Source organism: Stenella coeruleoalba, assembly GCF_951394435.1.
Source record: "Stenella coeruleoalba genome assembly, chromosome: 11".
Classification (NCBI taxonomy): Eukaryota; Metazoa; Chordata; class Mammalia; order Artiodactyla; family Delphinidae; genus Stenella; species Stenella coeruleoalba.
The window spans coordinates 6,304,699-6,324,950 of record NC_137157.1 but is presented as its reverse complement, the minus strand read 5'-3'; the positions used below and the strand labels follow the sequence as shown (position 1 = coordinate 6,324,950).

The 20,252-nt window shown below is 53.0% G+C and overlaps 1 protein-coding gene across 6 annotated transcripts in view; it reads right to left on the bottom strand.

The window, feature by feature from the left end:
• Nucleotides 1–2,584: 2,584 nt before the first annotated feature.
• TTLL1 (TTL family tubulin polyglutamylase complex subunit L1) overlaps nt 2,585–20,252 on the bottom strand; it is a 38,975-nt gene continuing 21,307 nt past the window's right edge. For all 6 annotated transcript variants that reach the window (XM_079938055.1, XM_079938056.1, XM_079938060.1 and 3 more), the window contains 7 exons: nt 20,079–20,213; nt 19,211–19,319; nt 14,089–14,232; nt 10,676–10,762; nt 8,711–8,874; nt 3,904–4,337; nt 2,585–2,928 (listed from right to left, as the gene is read on the bottom strand). In XM_079938055.1, the coding sequence (XP_079794181.1) occupies nt 4,208–4,337; nt 8,711–8,874; nt 10,676–10,762; nt 14,089–14,232; nt 19,211–19,319; nt 20,079–20,213 (769 nt within the window). In that variant the 3' untranslated portion in view covers nt 2,585–2,928; nt 3,904–4,207. The remainder of the gene's footprint in view (nt 2,929–3,903; nt 4,338–8,710; nt 8,875–10,675; nt 10,763–14,088; nt 14,233–19,210; nt 19,320–20,078; nt 20,214–20,252) is intronic.

Genomic DNA, 20,252 nt, shown 5'->3' with positions numbered 1-20,252 from the left:
CCTCTGCCACGGCTCTGCAGCTTGCCTGGTCCCCCTGCCCAAGCTGCTGCTAACGGCCACAGCCACCTGGGCAATCTGCCAGGCCACCTTCCATGTCCTGTCCAAGCTACAGTGTCCTCACCGCTAACTCCTGGAAGACTTTGCTCAGAATTTGCTCTCTTAGACCCACTCGAGATCCCGGGATGAGAACCCAGACTCCAGATATGGGGCTACCACGCAGCATTATCATATAAGAAAAATCAAGGGAATTAAACTTGAAAAAGAAAGGGAAAAAAAAGGACAATCAAGGGGCAGGGAAGCCCATGGCTCCCTGCAGGGGACCCTGCGGACCCTCAGGCTCCCTTCTGCTAAGGGAGCACGGCAGCCACGGAAGAAATGAGCACGAGATGGAACGCTCGGAACCCTCTAGGCACAGAAGTACGAGGATGCTATCTTCACCTTAAAAGCATATGAGGAAATCCCCTGGAGGTCCAGTGGTTAGGACTCTGCTCTTTCACTGCCGAGGGCTTGGGTTCGATCCCTGGTTGGGGAACCAAGATCCCGCGAGCCACGTGGCGTGGGGCGTTGGAGAGGAGCGTATGAGACGCAGTATGGTTCAGGCTGAGACAAATCAGAAGAGACATAAAAATACCTCGTCTGCTTGAATGAGAAACAGGACACAAAATCTGATGGTGCTCCTGTTGCCTCACAGGTGTCCTGAACTGTCCCAGGGCACCCCACTTGGGCACAGCTCCTGTTAATGTTAGTGACCTTGTGGTCACTGGGCAGTGCCAGGAGTCAGGCGAGAGGCCGGCTGGCCGGGGTCCCTGCAGCGGACACTCACCTGCTTCCCTGGGCCACAGGAGGCTGATGGCCTGACGCTGGGGAGACCAGAGAAGCTCCTCCGGGGCTGGCTGGAGAGACAGCAGAGCTGGAAAGTGGACCTAGAGGGATGGTGGAAACTGCCAGTCTCCTGGGGTTAGAAAATCAGGTGAGTTTGGGGCTGGTGGACACCGTGTATGGAGGGCCTCCAGGTCCCCCCAAGCACAGGAGGCTCTGTGGATGGCGCTGAAGAACCACTGTGTGCTGGGAGAAATGGCCACAGGTCAGAAAAATCCTCTGGGCCAGAGGGTGGAACGCAGTTGCATGGGGTGGGGCTGCGGGCCGAGACCCAGTGATCCAGGTGGGAGGCCCACTGAGGAGCCTGTCACCAGGTTTGGGGACTGCCGGGCTGTGAGAGGGGGAACATGTAGGAAGAGTCCTTCATCCTGGGCTTGAGCATCTGCCAAAGAATACTGAGGGAGCAGCCCATTCAGGAGGCAGGCAAATGATGAGTTCACTGTGTGAAAACTCAAACAAAAAGAATCGCTGAAAATGAACAGATGCTACAACCCTCAGACTTCGGGAACCACCCGCTCCTACCCCATCAAACGGAAAAAAGTAATGGGAGCTGATAAGAAAACAAAAATTGTCATCCTGGACGATTCCAAATGGGGACACCACTGCCAAGACCTGAGCCGAGTGACCCGACAGTCTGTTCACAGCCCAACAACTTCCCAAGGCCTCTTCACACATCGCATACTTCCTACTCCTGCATGTTCTAGAAATGTCCAGAGGAAACATCTGCCCCAGAACATGACGTCACTAATGTCACAGTCCATATTTGGCATAAATCTATTTAGCAGACACTCGCTCTCACCTAGTAACCTGGTCACTGGCAAACTATCTTCTTTCCTCCGTGATTGAACTGCCCTCTGAGCTCAGCCTGCGGTCACATTCCCAGCCAGGGACTTCACCCTTTCCCAGACACATCTGAGAGGTAAAAATAAAGCAACATAACGGAGAACCTGGATTGTGAGAAGTGGTGGGTGGAAAAGCCGTGTGCAGAAGCTGAGGGTGGAGGCCAGCCACGTGGATTCTGTCCCCTCCTGGGGAAGAAAACCCCGTCAGAGCTGGAACTAGAGCAAGGTGGGGCAGGCAGTGACACTTGTTATTTCTAAGGCAAATATAGGTCATCCCCTTCTTACACACTGGGAAGCAGAGGTCCAAAGAGCCGCTGTCAGCCTTGGGACAAACTAATAAATAGCAGAGCCAGGCCTCAAGCCCAGGTCTGATTCAGAGGCTCGAAGCCACACCTGCCATCTAGAGCGGGCCTAAATATTAAGGAACACACGAAACGCCTCGATCCAGGAGCTGGGGCTGTTTCAGGCTTAGCGTGAACACAGCAGACAGATCCCTCCAAGTTGCAATTTCTTTGGACTCTGGCTAAATGCCATTTGTATTACATTTCGTTCACTTTGTACTGTACCAGATCCATTTAAAAGGGCCTTTTCCCCTAAATGGCCGTGAAGCATCATTAAATATACGTGAGCACGTGTATACACACGCAACATGTAAGCGCGACAGGTGTTCGCACATGGGTACAGGAAAGACCTCTATCTTCTATGTCCTTGGCGTAATTATGTTAATAACAAAATCTTATTCCTAACGTTGTAACCAAAAAGAGGTGGGGAGTTGAAAAAGAAACTCAGGACAGTGAATGAAGCATCCGTGAAAAATGTCACCTGTGACAGTAAAAGGTTCTTACTAAGAGGAACACCCCCATGGGTTACTCGGCCGCATCAGTCGCTCTACAGAGGGACACGGGCTGCCTCCCCATATTTTTCTGTAGGTCAGTGGCGACCAGGGTGGCTTGTGGGTAAACACATCACATCAAGAGCTTATCCCGCCGCCGACGGCTGCGAACAGCGCTTACCTCTGCGTCTGTGGCAAACCCAGATGCTGATGTCATATGAGCCACATGCTGGGAATTGCCTGGGCTCATCGGACAGACAGACTCACCTACAAAACCCAGGTGAGTTGTCTGAGAGCATCAAGACAAAGGACTTTGTAACGATAAATGCTGAGGAATATTTCTAGTCGCCTGTTTTCCTCCAAATCGCAGTCAAGCTAAAAGGAATGAAAGCAGCTGTCAGATTAAATGTTTTGCTTTCTCACGGCGGCATGATTTTGTAAGATATTCAGGTTTGGGGTTTGTTTTTAATTTAGTGCCAAATTTTAGAAACGTGAATACCTTATAATAAACTAAATCACACGCTGAAGCTGTTACTCTCTGTGGAAAGAGCTCGTTTCATACATTTGTGAATCAGTTCTTACAGCCCTTATGAAATAGACTGTGATATTGTGATTTACAAGAAATATATATTTGGTCTCCAACCCCTTTCCTGGCACACAGCTCCTAAAACCCTTGTAATTTCCTTTCTAAGAGCTACAGGGACATCTTTGTTATATTTAGTTTTGTTCCCAGTTCCTGAAATTGCTACAGAGCATAAAGGTGAAATGGGTATCTTCTGTTGTTCCTAACAAGTCCCTTTCAAGCAAGCCAGAGTTTGCGCTACTGACTGGGGGCTGGGGCTCCTGGGTGGCCTCGGATGTGAGCTGGCTGCCTGGGGAACCAACCACGTGATTGGAGGGGTGGGACTTTCAGCCCCACACCTCAGCCTCCAGGAAGGGAGAGGGGCCGGAGGTTGAGTCAGTCGCCAATGGCCAATGATTTAATCAATCATGTCTGTGTAACGAGGCCTCCATAAATATTCCCGGACTATGGAATCTGAAGAGCGTCCAGGGTGGTGTCCCCAGAGAGGACATGGAAGCTCCGTGCCCCTTCAGCCACACCTCGCCCTGTGCATCTCTCCCATCTGGCTTTTCCCGAGTTGCACCCTTTATGTAAACCAGTAACCTAGTAAGCAAACTGTCTTCCTGAATTCCGAGAGCCCCGCTAGCAAATTAATTGAACCCAAGGATAGGGTTGTGGGAACCTCCAACTCACAGCCAGTTGGTCAGAAGCACAGTGAGCAACGTGGGCTTGCGGTCGGCGTCTGCAGCTGAGACGGTGGGGGCAGTCTTGTGAGACTGAGGCCTTACCTGTGGGATCTGACTCCAACTCCAGGCAGACAGCGTCAGAACTGAGTTACACGGCAGGACACCCAGCGCCGCAGCAGAACTGCTTGGTGTGGGAAAATCTCCACACATCTGTTGTCAGAGTGTCGTGTGAGCGTAAAGGAGAAACAGGGACTTTTCCCCAATAATGGGCTCCTTAACCTTCCAAAGAAATGCCTTTATTTATTTACAGGGTTTAGGAAAGGAAAAAAGCTCTAGAAAAAGGAAGTTTCCAAAATAGGTCTTCAGCAAGGGTGGGTGCAGGCTGGAGTTTTGCTCTCACTGGTGGTCACTTCCAGGTTGTGAGGACGGTCCTCCCGGAGTCTCTCGATCGGCCCCCTCTGGGCCCCAGCGACTGGCCTGGCCGACTCCTCAGCTCTCGGTCAGCCCCGTCACCCTGTGCCAGCTCCTCGTCGTACCTAGAAACAGAGAAGCATCTCCAGGGCTCAGCGGCAGTGTTGCCATGGCTGCGGTGCGGCAAAGGCCTGTCACCCGGAGAAGCAGCCTGGCCCCGTCCCACACGCCTCCAGCCCACCAACCACTGCCCCAGGCCATGGAACACAAGTACAACTGCCTCAAACTGTTACTGTGGGCGGTCCCCACCCCTGCAGCTGACATTTTATACAGGCCACCAGACTGAACTTGGCAATGACCCCAAGGAAAGGAATGAGACCTCAGGGTAGCGAGGGAGAGAAGTGAGGTCTGGAAATACTTTACACGCAGCATCTCACTCAGCATCTGTGGGGCGAGGATGACTAACCCCGTTTCAGACAGGGCACAGGGTGTGGGTGGCCTGCCCAGGAGGAGGCCAGGACAGGGAGAGGCCCTGCAGCTGGCTCACAGGCAAGGCCAGTGCCGCCTCCACCAGCTGTGACCCCCCACCCCTCCCCCCCACCAACGTTCCTGCGTCAGGCTGGCGCGGCGCTCAAGCAGGGCCTGGACAGAGGGTACAGCCTGGACTCTTTTGCATCAGAAAGAACTGGCCTAGAACCTCAGCGTCCCTGACCGTTTTGGCATCTGGGTGATCCTTTCTTGCCGGGGTGGGGCCCCTCTTTTGGGGGTCCCATGAGGGTGGTGAAACCCGCAGGACCTGTTGTGGGCCCTGGCACCAGGCAGGCTCCAGCAAACAGGGTCTCCTACCCACCCCCGCCGTAGCTTCACATCACCCTCCTGACTCAGACCAGGAGGCATTATGATTCCCACTTCCTGTTTGAGGAACGTGGGGCTCAGAGGGGTTGACTCAGTGTGCTCAAGTCACACAGCTGGTACGCGGCAGAGGTAGGATTAAATAAAACCCAGGAGTCCGGATTCCTAATTCGGAACTTTTTACCCTGTAGCTCAGAGCGTGAAGTTCCTGCCACTGTTGAAGTGTGTGCGTAGGTATCACTGCTGACCACACCCTGACCGAGGAGCCTCTGTGACACGTGTGAAGACGTTCACATCAAACGTAGACGCTGCTAAGATGCTCAGTTATGTTGCGTTAGCTACATCTTGCTGACTTCTGGGAGAGCGTGTGCTTCCGTTATAAGCTCATTCCCAGAGCCAGAATCCGTGGGTTGAGTGTGGGTTAGAGGCTCTGAGGTTGAAGAACACATTTCTGCATTGGGCTTCTGGAGGCAAACGGGGCTGAAAGGGGAGGGGAGGGAAGAGGAAGGCCAGTCGCCGAGTGTTGTCTACGCGGCAGGTACAACGGGGTTTCCCTCTGCCGGACGTAGATGTCAGACCACAACACATGGGCCCCCCTCTCCTCCCCGTCTCCCTACAGAGAGACGAAGCTGGACAGAGGACTCCCCAGGGACACTGGCGGTTCTGCCCGTGGGGGGCTCTCCTGGAAGCCACCCTGGCCCCTCCCCTCCCCCAGGGACTCCCGTTCATATGTCATCACTCTATTGCCTGTGCGCGTCTGCAGTACCGACCAAAGGGCTGGAGTGACCCCCCCCCTCCCTGCTTCACGGTCGTCCCCAGCATCTCACTCGTGGGGTGGTGTGCAATAAGAATCTGCTGAATAAACAGAGGGGAGACCCACAGGTGGGCTCCCAGTTTCACTGGGTATTTGTGCAGCTTAACAACAAAATGAACTGAAATGAGCGTTTGGCAAGCAGCTGGCAACCGGGACTCCCAGGGATGGTGTGCCCACGGACAGAGCGGGTGTGGAGCAGAGTCAGAGACCGGATGGCTCTTCTCAGGCCCCTCCTGTGCTGGTGGGCTGCTCTCCTGGCCTTCTGACAGGCAGAATCCACTCACTGTCAGGGTTCAGAGCATTTCTTTTTTGAAAGGCTGTAAAAGTAGAACGGGGCCCCGGAGGGAGCGGATGCAAGGTGCCAGGCCCTGTGGCCCCAAGGCCAGGACGGCGAGCTGGGGCAGCGGCAAGAGCGCCTGTTTCCGGGTGCCACACCAGGGGCGCCGGCACCCTGGCTGGGATGCTCTGAAGGGCACTTGGGAGCACGCAGCGGAATGCAGAGAGGCTGGCACGGCAGGAGGACAGGGCGGTGCCTGTGATGTCAGGGCCCACCCCACGTGGCCCCAGGGCTGTAGGCCCACCCGGGACTCTGACAGGTCGTCTGAAGCACCGGGAACAGATCCCGAACGGAAGGATTCAGAACTGTCGGCCCCGCGCTGGGGCTTTCCTTATCACCTCATCTGGGGAGAGGGTGGCGGAACGGATTGAGGGGGGCCCACCTGTTTGTCTCTCCAAGTAAAAGCACTGAAGCTTCGGACCACTGCGTCTTCAACTGGAAACGGAGCGTCTGCCCACTCCCTCAAGGAGGCAATGGGTTGATGGGGGCAGAGGGTCCCACAGGGCCCTCACAGCCCGCCTCCCCGCCACCCTCAGCTGGACCAAGGCGGACCCACCAGACCCTGGCCAGACTCCTTCCCCACACAGCCCCCATCTGTCTCAGGACTGGGCCCACGAGGCCCTCCATCAGTCTGACGTCCGTCACCCGCGTGTCACCCTGCACCGCCCACAATGCTAACCCCCGAGGCTCTGGACGGGCCCCATCCTGGCCCCACCAGCAAACTCTCCCTCCCTCTGCGCACTGAGAGCTCTGTCCATCGTCAGCAATGGACACAGCACCTCCCATCCTCCACCTTATCCTGGAAGGTCCCCTTCACCTTCCTGCTCGGCAACCTGGCTTCCCCTGCAGCCCCTGGAGTGGGCCTGTTTTCCCTCCCACTCTGGAGGAGACCCTCCCACCGCAAACCTCCTTCCCAGGTCGGCAGAATTCACCACGCTCACCCGGCCTTGTTGGTCACCTCTAATCCTCCGTGTCACTGCCCCTAATTCCTTAAGATTCAGGCTCTCGGCTCACTGTTGCTGGTGACCGCAGTGACCAAACAGATGGGACCCCGACTCCCTGACCTACTGCCCTCTCCGATGACCTTGTCCTCCACCCCAGCTCAGCCCCGTTTCCAGGGCACCCGACCTTGCCATGTTTGGTGACCGCAGCCCCTGCAAAACCTCGGCCGCCAGCCTCACTCTGACCTCTGCCCCTTCTCTTCCCAGTTCACTGTCCTACAGCCCTGACCCCATGATCCCTACCCACCCCCACACTGTCCTCATCTGCTCACACCCTCATGCTTCCTTGCCCTTCTCCCGCACCTGGCGAGCACCCCACCCTGGGCACTTCCACCCTCTGCCTACTCTCTACCTCACCTGCGCAGCAGAAGCGCTGGAGGACACAACCGACCGGCCAACTGGTCGCCCTTTCGGTTCCCGACCACCCTCCCCAGGCTGCACACTTATGTCCACATGGCAGCAGCGCTACCAGCCAAGAGCCTGGGATCTGTGCGCTGTGTAAAGCTCACTCACCACTTCTCCATTTTTTAAAAATGTTAAGTTAAACGCACATGTTTACTTTTACAGGATCATGTAATGTGATCCTAACATATTCAGTCCTACGGGTTGCTGTTCCCCTCTCTTCCTGGCTCCCCTTCCCCGGCCCACACCCCTGCAGCAGTGGTGTCCATGCTGACACCCTAATGCATGTCCCTCCACGCCTCCGGGCCCGTCCACTCTCCGAGCAGCCACCACACGTGGAAATGCCCATCACACCAAGGGAGGAGGCACGGGACCACTGCCCGTTTCACATGGATCACATCAGACACCCTTTCCTGCACCTTGCTTTCCTCCCGGGCCCCCGGCACAGCCCCAGGTCAGTCCTCTTAACGTCCACTCACTCTTCTATGGTGAGAACGAATTGGACTTGCTCGACCACTGCCCTCCTGATGGGTTCTCACTTTCCCCCGCTTTATGTCACTACCAACGTGCCACGTAACCCCTCTGAGCCTTTGCTTCCACACGTGTAAGATGGAGCCATTGACAACCTCACCTCACGAAGTTGCTGGAGAAATGAAATGTGACAACACGTGTGTCAAGCCCTCAAATGCTACGCTTCTTTTCCTCTCACCACCATAAGACAGATCGCATCATCCTCATTAAGAAGATGTACACACGGAGACTCAAAGAGCTCGATTAGTTCCTCGGTGTCCCACAGCTCTCGGGGTGGGCCAGGGCGTGGCCAGCCTCTGCTCCACGGCCGGTGACCAGCTCCTGCTGCCCCAGCAGCAAACGTGGCAAATGCTTCATTAATGTTTCTCAGGCACAAGACCAGACCGAGGCCTGGTTCAGCACGAAAACGCTTGTCTGCTACAAGATCTATCCCATAACACCAAAAAACAAAATACTCTACCCGACAAGGTGAGTCCACCTATACCTAGAAGATCCCAGGTGGGCCCTGGTACCCCCCAATCTGACACACACGAGGCCAGCTGCACAGACACACAAACTTACAGAATTTCATAATTGCCAAGGACTTCCTTTGGGGGTGACTTGTTCCATTTACAGTCTGGAATTTCGCCGTTAGGGACGGCGATGTTGAGGGTGTCATTAATCAGGTTATACTTAAGGATTCGGTCGTTGGCCGTGCTGGAGGTGAGGGATGGGGACGCGTTCACCTACGAGAGGAAAGAGAACACAGCCTTTGGCTGGACCACTTACTCGCCTGGAGCAGGGCCGCGCGCCGCAGATAAGGTTGTGATTCACACTGTCCATACCTAACACCTTCAGGAGCATTTCGTGCTCTATTTCATTAGCTGTTAGGTGAAATACAAACGGTATTTAAGGACAGGATTAGGAACAGAAGCTACAGATCCGTCACCACGCAAACAAAAGTCATAGGTCAACGTCCATCACAAACGTAATTTCAGCGTCTACCTGTGTGATGAGCTCTGTCCTCAGCACCAAAAGCTGCCCAGAGCTTTGCTGGCATCAGTGACCCAATGACCCTGACCAGGCAGCATCGTGGGTCGAGTGAAAGGAAAAGGACCCCTTCTGCTGAGAGAGTAAGTACTAGCTCACCAACAAAGCAACATTCTGACCAGGTGAGGAGCCCGTCCAGGCCTCTGAGGAGGTCAGCCAAGTCACAAAATCCATGTGTTAAAACGTGGCCATTTACTCCGCCGAGAGTCCCACGGGCCCTCAGTCAGTACCTATTTTCTCTTATTTTAGGCACAGTTGTAATGACTTTGGTGGGCTGTTTTCTCAGGCCGTGAGAGAGAAGAGACAGCAAATGGGCAAGTTGTTCAGGCTTCCCCGCCCAGTAGTCAGACTGTGTCTTTGTGCCGCCAGCAGGGTGGACCTCGGTTGCCCCTGAAATTACCACTGTGGTTGATCGTATAACACTGTAATTCTTATTACAAATATGCTACAGTTAAGACCTGTTATTATTTTAGAAGTAATGTTCGCAATTAAGATCCTAGTTCATCAAGGAAAACTTGAGTTCCATTCAAGTTATTTACTCTAAGATGGAGGGGAAAAAAGCATAAATATGTTATATCTAAGGACTGACCTACCTGTCTATCTGTACGCACATTTATCTACACACACACACACACACACACACACACACACACACACACACAGCTCGCCCTCCCGTAACCTGTTCTCCTGGCAGCTCCCTGCAGGGCCCCCACTGACTTCCCTACAGGGGACCACTCACTTGCTCTTGTGACTCAGCTTCGCCTGCAAACAGGACTGAGCTAAAGGGCCTGAGCCGTCCCGTCCACATGGGTGTGGTGAGAGGACACGGCACTCAGGGGCACTAGCGGGGAGGTGAGTCACCAGAGTGGAAGCCTGCACCCTTTCTGCCCGTCCAGCCCTGCGCCCCTCAGAGGCCTGAGCCCCTCTTCCTGGCAGCAGAGCAAAGCAGGACCACCAGGCAAGGTGGGCTCCGTGTCAGGGCCTCAGACGGGTGTGCCAGCGCCCGCTGCCACTGTCATCAGGAAAAGGGTGTATGAACCTTGCCCTTTCTAGAACAGCCATGACTACATCCTGTCTACGCCTTGAAACGGGCATATGAGTCCACTTCCAAACTACGCCTTCCTCCCAAGAGGATAGCGTTCCTTATTTCCAGACAGAACACTACGACCTCCCAAGGGCTTCCGGGTCTGTGAGCTCCTTTCCTGAATGGGAACAGTGTCCGACAGGGCCAGGCCCCAGGACCTGGGCTCACCCGGAAGCACCCATTCGGAAGGGGGAGGATGGCTCGGGCTCTGTGGGCTGGGCTCGCCGGAGGTGACAGACCGGGAGTGTGTATTCCCCAACCATCAGCAAACCGTCAGACCTGGACATCTGCCCCCCCATCCTACCGCGCCCACCGTGGCCTGGGAAACATCTGGCTGGGGCCGCGGAGCCTGAGGCAGAGGCACCGGGAGGGTGTGGGGCGACCAGGCACGCGGGCATGCAGCGCGTGGGTACCTCGATCAGCCAGGGCTTCAGCTTGTCGTCGATGATGATGTCATAGCCGTAGCACTCAAAGCAGTGTTTGTCGTTGTTCATCACCGGCTGCAGGGAGAGGACCGGCGGGTTACAGAGCCAGAACTGGGGGGCCCAGCCGAGACCCACATCATGGAGATGCGGGATGTTAAAGCGGCAGGACCCTACTCACGGTGGTGATGCCAGCGGCTCACTCCTGTGACCAGCGGCTCCCCATCTCCGCCCTCTCCCCTCCCCCCTTCCTCTCCGTGTTCCTCCCGCAAGGTCGGGGATGGAAAGGGGGTTCGTGAAGCAATCATCGTCTCCACGTCTCATTCATCAGAGGCCTGACGACCAGCAATGAAAGTCTCCGTCGGCACAAGACTTTCCTCAGAGTGGACAGAAGTCCAGCTCCAAGCCCAGGCACCCAAAGTTCAGGCCTGTGCGTCTTACACACACACACACACACACACACACACCCACCCACCCACCCAGAGCCCACCAGGCTGTCAGTCCCTTCACAGACCCCTCGAGATGCAGCGTACGAACCTCTGTTCTCTGTGACAAAAGTCAAAAGTCAAATCCATTTACTTAAAATTTTTCGATTGGGCTTCCCTGGTGGCGCAGTGGTTGAGAGTCCGCCTGCCGGTGCAGGGGGCGCGGGTTGGTGCCCCGGTCCGGGGGGATCCCACGTGCCACGGGGCGGCTGGGCCCGTGGACCATGGCCGCTGGGCCTGCGTGTCCGGAGCCTGTGCTCTGCAGCGGGAGAGGCTACGGCAGTGAGAGGCCCGCGTACCGCAAAAAAAAAAAAAAAAAAAAAAAATTTGGATTTTCTTAGGTTTTTTTTCTTTAATTTATTTATTTATTTTGGGGTCTTCGTTGCAGTGCACGGGCTTCTCACTGCGGTGGCTTCTCTTGCTGCGGAGCGTGGGCTCTAGGCGCACAGGCTTCAGTAGTTGCAGCATGTGAGCTCAGTAGTTGTGGCACACGGGCTTAGTTGCTCCGTGGCATGTGGGATCTTCCTGGACCAGGGCTCGAACCCGTGTCCCCTGCATTGGCAGGCGGATTCTTAACCACTGTGCCACCAGGGAAGTCCCTTCTTCTCAGTTTTTAATTCCATTTCAAAAATTGTTCTCCAAGTGCATAAAAAAGCCACCAGCGGCTTGCTTACAACACAGGTTTCCAGGCTGCCCAAGCTGCCTGGATTAAACCCTCCAGGAGAGGCCCAGCCAGCAGCAGCGCTACGTGCTCCCCGGGGACTCTCATGCACCCCACAGCGAGGGGAGCACACAGATGCGACTGTGAGGATGGTGAGGCCCATTCATACGTTAGTGGATGCCTGGACTCTCCCTAAAACACTGGATTTAGAACAGGAAATGTCTAAGGGGGAGAGAGCCCAGTGCAGCCCCACTCACTGGAGGAAAACCAGGCTGGGGGGCTGTTTCATCACGTGGAAATTTAGCGGAATTGTTGCATTTCCACTGGTGTCCTAACCTGGCCAGCGCACACACCACTGTCCCCAAAAGCCTCTGCAGCACAGAGGGAACAGAGGACAGTCACTCACCCTCTGTCATCCCCCAGCCCCCTGTCTCTGGCCCTCTGAGCATTCTGCTCCTGAGCTCTGCCTCTCGGCTTCTCCGTGGGCCCCCCACGTGGTCCACACCCTGCACCAGGCCCTCCTCACGAGTTACTGCAGCCTCCTGTTTCCCTGCCTGCCTCTCCCCTAGATTCCCCGAAGGCAACAACCTGGTAAAATCAAGGTGACCAAATATTTGCTAAATTAATAAAAACTGAAAAAATAAATCCCTGCTCCCCAAAGCCTCAGAGCCTTAGAAATCCAACAGCTTCTCAGCTCAGGAGGCTGAGGCCAGGAGAAGACGCTCAGAGGCGCCTGGCGGATCCAGCCTCGAGACAGGCTGTGGAGCCGGGGCCGGGACACAGGCCTGTGTGAGAACTCTTTCTCAGAGTTCTGCCCATCAGGCCAGGACGGGAGCGGAGGCACTGGTTTCATCAGGCACTAAGGCCCCCACATCGCCTGTGTTACAGCCGCTGCCATTTACCTTCCCAGCCCGTAAGTTAGCCTCCGCGGAGCGCGTTCACACAACCAGCCTGAGACATCAGGGTCGTGATCCAATTTCACAGAGGACACCCCCGAGGCCCACGGAGGGCAGGCACTTGTGCCACGTCGCCAGGAGGCACATGGTGGCTTCGGCTTGAAGTCTGAGCCCAGGCCTCCCCACACATCCGCACCGTGACCCCTGAGACACCTCTCTCCAACCGCTAACTAGACTAACTAGACCCTGGGCTTTTCCCCGCCGAGTCCTCCCTGTGGGCCCGAGATGCAGACTGAAGGCACAGGCAGGGCTCATCAGCGCTTGGTGACACAGGAAGAGCTCGATTCAAGGCACAGCAAAGCCAAGGTGTCCACTGAAGGGTCACCTTTCCTGTCCATAATTTTCTTTACACAGTTGTTTCAACAAAGCTTTTCACATACAGGGAAATTAGTATAAGTTGGCAGTTTCAAAGATAAAAATGGGAGAGCAAATTCCCCAGCGGTCCAGTGGTTAGGAACTGCCGTGGCCCAGGTTCAATCCCTGGTCGGGGAAGTAAGATCCCGCCAAGCCGCACAGCGCGGCCAAAGGGGGAAAAGAAAAAGTGGGGAGAGAGGGCCTTAATCTTCCACTGAGAAGGTTTCACATAAATCTTTTCACACACGTCCACCTCGCTGCCAAACCCACATCACACTTTCTCCAGAACAGCAATCTCCCCGCGTTTCCGACTCCAGCAAGCGCAGCTCTTTTCACAGCCCCTCAACGCCGGTGTGTGGGCACTACTGCAGTCTGCCCACCGCTACCTGCACCAGAAATAGCGGCCTGCATGCTGGTGCTCCAGGGTTTATCCTTTGCTTTCCCTTTGAAAATAGATGCATACCTGCTTTAGAACAGTGAAACGAAACACAAAACCTTCAAACCAGACAACAGATATGAGACTTGAGTTAAAAAAAAGGGAGGCTCTCTTCAGCCCTAAATGTCTATGAAATAGCAAAGCAGGAAGCCTAAAAATCGGGAGGCTGCTGAAAAGTCCATCTCCAAAGCATCAGCTCATGACAAAACACTCATTCTCGACTCAGTGGGCACAGAAGAGCCGACGATGACGTCACAAGGTCCCTGCCCTTCTGTAGAGGTTCCAGGGCCATGGCTGCAGCAACGCCAGCCAGGAGCCAGCCCCTCTCCCTTCCCGAGACCATCCTGGCCTCTGGCAGACGTGTAGGAGGTGAGACCATAAAAACAGCTATTTTTAACAAAAGAGCCACCTGCACCCCCAAATCCCAAACTCTTGCTAGGCTTGCGTGGTCTCCTTCGCTCCCTCTGCTCCCAGGGCGCCCCGCCCCGCCCCCCAACACCCCTGGGACTCACCGCCACAGCCTTCAGGGACTGCACAATGATCCAGTGGATCTCGTCGAACAGCCTGCTGGTCACCTCCTTGCCTCGGGTGCTCTCCAGGTAGAGTCGCAGGTTGTGCACCGTCCACTTGCCCCCGTGGATGTGGTTGTAATCCTCCTGGCCACAGAAAAGGGGGTGGGGCCCCAGGCAATGCTCCCAGAGGAGCCCAGCGCTTGCTCTCACCCTTGAGAATTTCCTGGTGCCCCTTGGTGTGCGGGGGAGGGGGGCGGGCGAGCACCCGGGAACAAAGCGGATGGGCCCTGCCTCTTGGGGATCTGGGCCTCCTACACATGCGATTTTTTAAAATACAGTTGTCCTTCGGTATCCACAGGGGAGTGGTTCCAGGACCCCCCTTGGATGCCAAAATCCTTGGACGTCTAAGTCCCTTATATAAAATGACATTGTATTTGCCTGTAACCTACACACATCCTCCCCATCTCCTGTGTACTTTAAATCATCTCTAGATTCCTTATAATAGCTAATGTGATGTAAATGCTATGTAAATTGTAAACACAACATAAATGCTACAAAAACAGTTGCCACTGAGCAGCAAATTCAAGTTTTGCTGTTTTGGAAATTTCTGGAATTTTTCTTTTTTCTGAATTCTCTTTGTTTGGTTGCTTCGAGCAGCTGGCAGGATCTTAGTTCCCCAACCAGGGATGGAACCCACGCCCCCTGCGGAGGAAGCGCAGAGTCTTAACCACTGGACTGCCAGGGAAGTCCCTTTTGGAATATTTTCAACCCATGGCTGCTTGAACCCACAGATGTGGAGCCCTGGGATACGGAGGGCCAACTACCATCAACTCTGCAGTATCCTCATAATCAATGCTTTATCCCTTACAGTGCATGCTGTGGAGGGAGTGCCACCCAGACACCCCTTCAAGATCAAGGCGCTCCTTCTTGCGGCAGAGACCCTTTCAGGGAGCTGCCCTTGGTTAAGAGGACCTGCCTAGTCCAACCCCTCCTCGGGCAGCCCACAGCCAGTGAGGGGTTGGTGCCTGGGTATTGGCCCTTGTCTCCGTCTGGGACAACTCTTCAGGGGCACCCAGCTGCAGAGCGCGCTGAGATTGGCTGGGGTCCCTGCTGCAGCTGTGTCCCCACTTGACCCCCCTCTGCCCGATCCGGCTCCCCCCAACTCCTGGCGTTGCCCCTGACATCGTGCCCCAGTAAACCTCCTGCACGCTCATCTCTGCCTCTGTTTCCTGGAGAAGCCAACCTGGGACACACCGTGCCCCGGGCACGATGGTTTAAGAGACCCACACGTGAACCTCCCTCACAGCATCCCAGCTGTCTGAGAGACTCGGGCTCAGAGAGGCCCCGTTACTTGCCCAAGCTTTCATCCTGGCTGTGACAGAGCTGGGACCTTAGCCCAGGGTTTCCAATGCCAGTTCAGTGCTCTTTCTACTTCTCTGACTCTGAACATTAATTCTCCACACACTGCCCCTTTGGAGGCAAAACGCTAGAAAATACTGACGTGTATTAGAAAGTTATGAGACGGAGATTTCATTTTCTAAGTAGAAAGTTGGTAACTGTGAACTAAAACAAAATCAGCCTAACAAGGAACAAACTCAAAGCAGACTCTGTTTACACATAAAAGCCAAGAATTATCCATATCTTTAAAAGCATCTTTTCAAGGTCAGAGACAAATTCCTTTTACATGTCAGTTCTTACTAAAATGCCTCAAAAGATGAGGTGCCCAAGCTTGTTCACCTCAAACAGGCTCTCAAATATATTATTTGGTGTTTGTATCCCTAAAAAAAAAGGACTGTAGCCCTAAAATAAATTATAGGAAAAACTAGGCTAACTGTCCAGCAATACCTTTTATTTTCCTATATACAGATTCTTTTTACTATCAAGAAAAATTTGTTTACTTAAAAAAAAAGTTCCAGAGGCATAAAGTGTACACTTTATGCAAAACATTGTCTTACACGTGCATAAATATAAAAAGTATAGATACAGGGCTTCCCTGGTGGTGCAGTGGTTGAGAGTCCGCCTGCCGATGCAGGGGACACAGGTTCGTGCCGCGGAGCGGCTGGGCCCGTGAGCCATGGCCGCTGAGCCTGCGCGTCCGAAGCCTGTGCTCCGCAACGGGAGAGGCCACAGCAGTGAGAGGCCCGCGTACCGCAAAAAAAAAAAAAAAAAAAGTATAGATACAAAGTAATGATACAAAAAGCGCCTGCTTTTTGGCAGTAGGAAAGTTATTTTATCAGAGTTATCTCAGAACATTTTTCTCCTATCAACGTGCAAACACTGCGCATTTCAGGACCCACCCTGCACCCTGGGAAACCCGCCAGCAGTCGTGGTTAAGCCAGCCTCCTGGCAGGCCCCAAACCCCACTCCCGCACTCTCAAGGCAGCACTGAGGTCTCCTGACCTTTCCTGACACTCAGTCCTTTGCAATCTGCCCCTCTGGCTGGACTCTGAGCTTCCTGAGGGCAGGGATGTGTCTCATCATCCTGCCCAAGAGTGCAGGGTGGTGCTCTGCCCCCAGGGGCCCTCAGTGGACAAGCAGATCCACCGGTCCACAGCATTTCTGTGTTCAATATAACATCTATTCTCTACGCAATGCTGAAGCTTTCATTCAAGGGTGAAACGGACGTTTCTCGGAGTAACCTGTTTCTTACATTAAAAAGCGAAGCATTTAGAAATAGGAAGAACGTGGAGAGCACTGCTGCTTCCGGTGCACGCAGAGATGCCAGGCTGAAGACAGCCTCAGCTCTCTCCTTCTGTCTTTTATGCTAACACATATATATGGAATTTAAGAAAAAAAAAATGTCATGAAAAACCTAGGGGTGAAACAGGAATAAAGACACAGACTTACTAGAGAATGGACTTGAGGCTATGGGGAGGGGGAAGGGTAAACGGTGACAAAGCGATAAAGAGGCATGGACATATATACACTACCAAACGTAAGGTAGATAGCTAGTGGGAAGCAGCCACATAGCACAGGGAGATCAGCTCGGTGCTTTGTGACCGCCTGGAGGGGTGGGATAGGGAGGGTGGGAGGGAGGGAGACGCAAGCGGGAAGAGATATGGGAATATACGTATATATATAACTGATTCATTTTGTTGTGAAGCTGAAACTAACATACCATTGTAAAGCAATTATACTCCAATAAAGATGTTAAAAAAAAAAATACTATATATAATACCATTCAAATGCTAAGCAAAGGAAACCCGGTATAGTTATATTGTTTTCAGGGAAACTAGACCATAAGGTAGTAAGTATTGTTAGAGATAAATAGGGTTACTTCATAATAATAAAGAAAGATATAACAATTTTGTATTTTTATATACCTAATAAGAAAGCCTCAACATATATAGGTGAAAAACTGACAAAAGAAAATAGGTCAATTCGTGCGATGAATTGGGAGATTGGGATTGACATATATACACTAATATGTATAAAATGGATAACTAATAACCTGCTGTATAAAAAAATAAATATAATAAAATTCAAAAAAAAATAAATAAATAAAATGGTTTCTTTTCCTTAGTGATGGAAATAGTGACCTCGTGTTTGATGTCCTGAGAAGGCTCATCAGATGGGACCCTCCCAACTTCAGTCTGGCCCCCCCAGGGTGAGGCGGCTTAACAGGCCAGCACATCATGCCCTGTCCTCAGGGCACCAACGGGACTGGAGGTCGGTCACTGTCATTTCCCACCCCTGCCCAGACTTCACAAAATGTGCTACTTGGTTATGAAGGGTGTGGCGTCCCCAAATGGCTGACAAGTTCTGTGCTGTGTCACCTGAGAGACCATTTCCCCAAATTCTTACGAGTAAGGCCTTGGCTGAGTCACCCCTTCCCCTCTAGCTGTGAGCACCGTAACGGCAACGCTCTCTCACTTTGCTCGCAGGAAAACCCGAGGGGCAGGTGAACTGGGGTCAGCCCCACAGGGAAGCCAGTTGCCACGACCAGGACGGTAAAAACCAGGGCTCCTGTTTGAGAGGGAGGCTGGGTGACTTGCCCAAGTCACCCAGAGGTTAAGTGATGGGCACGGGATTGGGCCCAAGCTGGTCTAACCAAACCTTTCAGTAGTTTACTCAGAAAAGCTTGTTTTCTATCAATATTTACCCTCTTTCTATTCAAATGATAAAAAGACTAGGGTATTCAGGCTTCCATTCAAGCAAGACCCAAATAGAAGAGTCTTTCCTATAGAAATGAGACCTTCAGGCCTTGTTCGCCAGGACTGGATTATAGCCCCAAAGCCTGCACAGAACCTACCACGTCCTGTGTCCCGGCCCCCGCTGGCCTCTACAGGGCCCTCTCACTCTACCCGCCTTGCATGGGGGCTCCAGCTGCCCCAACTCCTTTCAGCTCCTGCGATGCTCCTTCCTGTCACGGGGCCTTGGCACGTGCTGTGCCCTCTGCTAGAATGCTCTTTCCACTCCTCCACCCAGGGAACCCCCGCTCAGACTTCAGCTCTCTGCTCAAGGCCACTTGTGCGCAGCGGCCTCCGACCACCTGGACTACAGGCCCCTTCATTCCAAGCTCCTCCAGGCCTGCATCTCTACCTGCAGAACGCGCATCTCAGTTGCAGTGTGATTATTTGATGACTGCCTTCCCCCCACAGGCTCTAGGCTCCATGAGAGTAGGGGTGAAGGAAGTTTTTGCCCATAATTGTAGCCCTCATCATGGGACCAACCCAGACAGATGCTCAGTACCTGGTCTTTAACTGAATGACCAAGCACAGGTTCTCTCATATAATCCTCCCACAAGCCCCACAAGGTAATAATATTATCTCCTCTTACAACTCGAGAGACCCAGGCTCCAAGAGTCAATTAAGTTGCCCAAGGTCCCAGAACTACTTGAATGCGGGACTTTCTCCAAATGCCCCACCCCCCGTGGGACAAGCACACTGGATATTTGGGGTTCCCCCTCCCAATCAGTGCCAGAGCATCTTAAATACAACTCTTATACCAACCCACCCTCTCCTGCAAATAGAAAAATGAAGAAACCCACAAAATCCTCATCAGTGCCAGGGCATCTTAAATTCAACTCCTGTACCCACCCAACCCCTCCTGCAAATAGAAAAACAAAGAAACCCATAAAATCAGTCCATTTCCTTAAGCTCAAGGGAAAAGAAACACTTACCCCGTGTTTCTGAATGGCAACGTTGGTGAGATGAACAAACATGTTGTCCAGCTCACTGGTACTCGGGGTGTATTTTACGGTGCAAAAGCGGCAAAATCCAAGTTTATACCTAAGTGGGAATCCAGATGAGTTCAACACTCTGAGGACAAGCGTAGACAAAATATAACACTTTTTTTCTCTTAAAAGAGCTGCTTTTTGTTTTAAACTTTTTGAACAGCTGCTTTGTCATTTTTTATGGTTCTTTTTACATAATAGCTTTATTAAGATATAATTTACGCGCCATATGACTCATCCACATGAAGTGTCCAACTCAACGGTGTTTGGTATATTCAGAGTCGTGCAACCATCACCACAGTCAATGTTACATCTGCATCACCCCAGAAAGAAACTCTGCGACCGTCAGTAGTCACTTCCCAACCCTGGTGTTGGGCAAACACTAATCTACTTTCTATTTCTACAGTTTTGCCTCTTCTGGGTGCGTCATATAAACGGAATTGAACAACCTGTGGCCTTCTGTGTCTGGCTTCTTTCTCTGAGTATCTTTGTAAGGGTAAAAGAGTTGCTTTTTGTTTTAAAGATTCACATTCGTGTCAAAGTTACTGCCTTACTCAACATGGATCACATGCCAGGCACTACGCGTACAGGGAGTTCCACCAACCCTTGCAAGGTCTCCGAGGAGTAGGAAGTATCGTGTCAAAGCACGGTCTTTTTTTTTTTTGCCACAGCACGCATTATGTGGGAATCTTAGCTCCCCAACCAGGAATCGAACCCGGGCCCCCCGCAGTGGAAGCCAAGTCCTAACCACTGGACCACCAGGGAATTCCCAAAACTCAGTCTAAAGAAATGGAAACAAAACTCCGGCTCTTACATGTAGCAGCGCAGTGGGCGGTACGTAGACACCAGAACATACAAGCGCAGGTCAAACTTCCTGCCGCCGATTAGTAATGGGTTGTTAATGTACAGAGAGATCACGTAGGCTTCCTTGGTAGACTGAGTCATGAACCTGGGCATGTCAAAGTCGAGGTTAGATGCAAAGACCAGA